Here is a 2500-nt window from a genome sequence, read left to right on the forward strand (position 1 = left end):
TATATTGTTGCACTTCTTATGACAAATGTACTTTTTGTAAGTCACTTTGGATAAAAGCGTCTGCTAAATGCCCTAAATGTAAATGTAAATGTATTTATTTATTTTTCTTTTCTATTTTCTATTTTTCTTTTTCTTTTCTTTCTTTAGTTTGTAAAGCAACCTGCTGTGTATTGCACACATGGTTGTGCCGTCAGAACTGTTTATTAGCATAATTTACATGATGAACACCCACTAGATACACTGCAGTGTAATAACATAGATCAACATGTTATCAACATGAGCTACCACCACTGGAAACACTGCAGTGTAATAACATAGATCAACATGTTATCAACATGAGCTTACACCACTGGAAACACTGCAGTGTAATTACATAGATCAACATGTTATCAACATGAGCTACCACCACTGGAAACACTGCAGTGTAATAACATAGATCAACATGTTATCAACATGAGCTACCACCACTGGAAACACTGCAGTGTAATAACATAGATCATGTTATCAACATCAGCTACCACCACTGGAATCACTACAGTGCTTTTGTTGTGTCTTCAGGACCCTTCCAGATAGCTGGGAATGTTGAAAGCGCTTGGAACGCAGGCCACTGATGCCTCAATATTGACGGATATTGAGTCTGATGTCCTCTGTAGCCAGATATCCACCACCTCTGTGTACTGATCTCAGGTCTGTTGTCTCAGGTAAAGTCTACATCGGCAATAAGCAGGAGATCGCTGAAAGCCGAATTTCAGAACTCAACATTTACATGAAGGTGAATACACTCACACACGCACGCACTAATACATTCACACACTACCATACTGATACATTCACTCACTCATACATTGATACATTCACAGACTCACACACACACACACACACACACACACACACACACACACACACACACACACACACACACACACACACACACACACACACACACACACACACACACACACACACACACACACACACACTGTGCACTAAGACTATATACTCACACACTGATTCATTCACACAGTCATACACACACTGATACATGCACACACACTGTATACTAACGCTGATCTCACACACTCTCAAACTGCCTCATTTGCCTTGTCTTCTTTGTCAAACACTGTTTAAACACACTATTTTCCCGACCCTTGTTCCCTACCCACGTTTCCTACTCATCCCATGACCACACCTTGTTTTCCATCGTCACTTGGTCATCGCTCTCTTTTACCTCTCTCTCTCTCTCTCTCTCTCTCTCTCTCTCTCTCTCTCTCTCTCTCTCTCTCTCTCTCTCTCTCTCTCTCTCTCTCTCTCTCTCTCTCTCTCTCTCTCTCTCTCCCTCTCTCTCCCCTACCCTTTCCATCTTGCCCCCTCTTGTTGCTAAAGCCTTACACATAAGACAAATCTGATTGGGTGTTAATCCCTATCCTGTCACTGCCCAGCTGGGTTAAGGGCTGATTATGGTTCAACGTCGACGCAACGCAAGGGGGCCTACGGACCCGTTAGGTCCTTGCGGACCCTCCTTGCGTCCACCGCAAGGGGTCTGACGTGCGCCTCCCAACAATTTGAACCTCACGTCGAGGCGAGGCAGCAGCAAGGGCTATGATTAGTCCGCTCACTAAAACCCGACGCAGAACCGAAACAATTTCACTACTTCTTCAAAGCGTCTGTGTGGTCGCTGCGTTGCGTCGACGGGGAACCACGACTGAGCCTCTGCATGGCCCCCCGGTGTGGCTCTGTGTCTCCCAGAGGCTGCTGGGCCTCCCCACCTGGCTGCTGCTGGACGACGACCTGAGGATCTTCTTCTACCAGACGGACCAGGACAGCCAGCACCTCCCCCACAACCTGCGCCGCCTCCGGCCCCCCACGCGCAAAGTGTAAGGGGGGGGGGGGGGGGGGGGGGGGGGGGGGGGGGCCGTCTTCAGCCGACGGGCATAAGGACGGACGGAGGGACAGAGGGACAGGGCGATGGGGGGATTGAGGAAGGAAGGGCAGAATGGACAGATGGACTGCCGCAGGGGAAAGATAGAGAGAGGGAGGGAGAGCGAGTGAGGAGAGCATGAAGGACATGGTTAAAGGGAGATGGAGAGAGAGAGAGAGTTGAGAGAGAGAGGGGGAGAGAGCCTTTGGGATATAGTTACAGAGAGAAGGTCTAGGAGAAGAGCATTGTGGGTAAATGGTGCGACCTGTCACCTGGCTACTTGATGATGTCATAGCCCATGACATCATTTTGGAAGTTCCAACTGCCAGGACAAGCCACCATAGGATTTGAAAGGGTGTGTGGGGGGGATTTGCAGATTGTTGCAATCTGCAACCTCACCACTAGGTGCAACAACAGACTGGACCTTTAAAATTGGTCCGAGGAGGTTGGTTGTGGCTTGAAAACGAGCTTTAGTTTAAACAAAAGGATAACCAGAACGTCAGTTGCGTCCAACTGACGTTCTCAAATGATCTTTTGGGTCCAGAGATGGTTGACCACTTCCTAGGTCTACTACCTGTTGTA

General features: G+C 48.1%; 2 protein-coding genes across 3 annotated transcripts in view; one reads left to right on the forward strand and one right to left on the reverse strand.

Moving 5' to 3' along the window:
- Window positions 1–2500, reverse strand: part of pvalb7 (parvalbumin 7) — a 21883-nt gene that overhangs the window by 12779 nt on the left and 6604 nt on the right. The window lies entirely within an intron of this gene.
- ncf4 (neutrophil cytosolic factor 4) overlaps window positions 1–2500 on the forward strand; it is an 18087-nt gene that overhangs the window by 4547 nt on the left and 11040 nt on the right. Inside the window, exons 4-5 of one of the 2 annotated variants that reach the window (XM_030352861.1) lie at window positions 702–772; window positions 1747–1874. In XM_030352861.1, the coding sequence (XP_030208721.1) occupies window positions 702–772; window positions 1747–1874 (199 nt within the window). The remainder of the gene's footprint in view (window positions 1–701; window positions 773–1746; window positions 1875–2500) is intronic. The other variant, XM_030352862.1, reaches the window with a different exon arrangement.

Source organism: Gadus morhua, chromosome 3, assembly GCF_902167405.1.
Source record: "Gadus morhua chromosome 3, gadMor3.0, whole genome shotgun sequence".
Classification (NCBI taxonomy): domain Eukaryota; kingdom Metazoa; phylum Chordata; class Actinopteri; order Gadiformes; family Gadidae; genus Gadus; species Gadus morhua.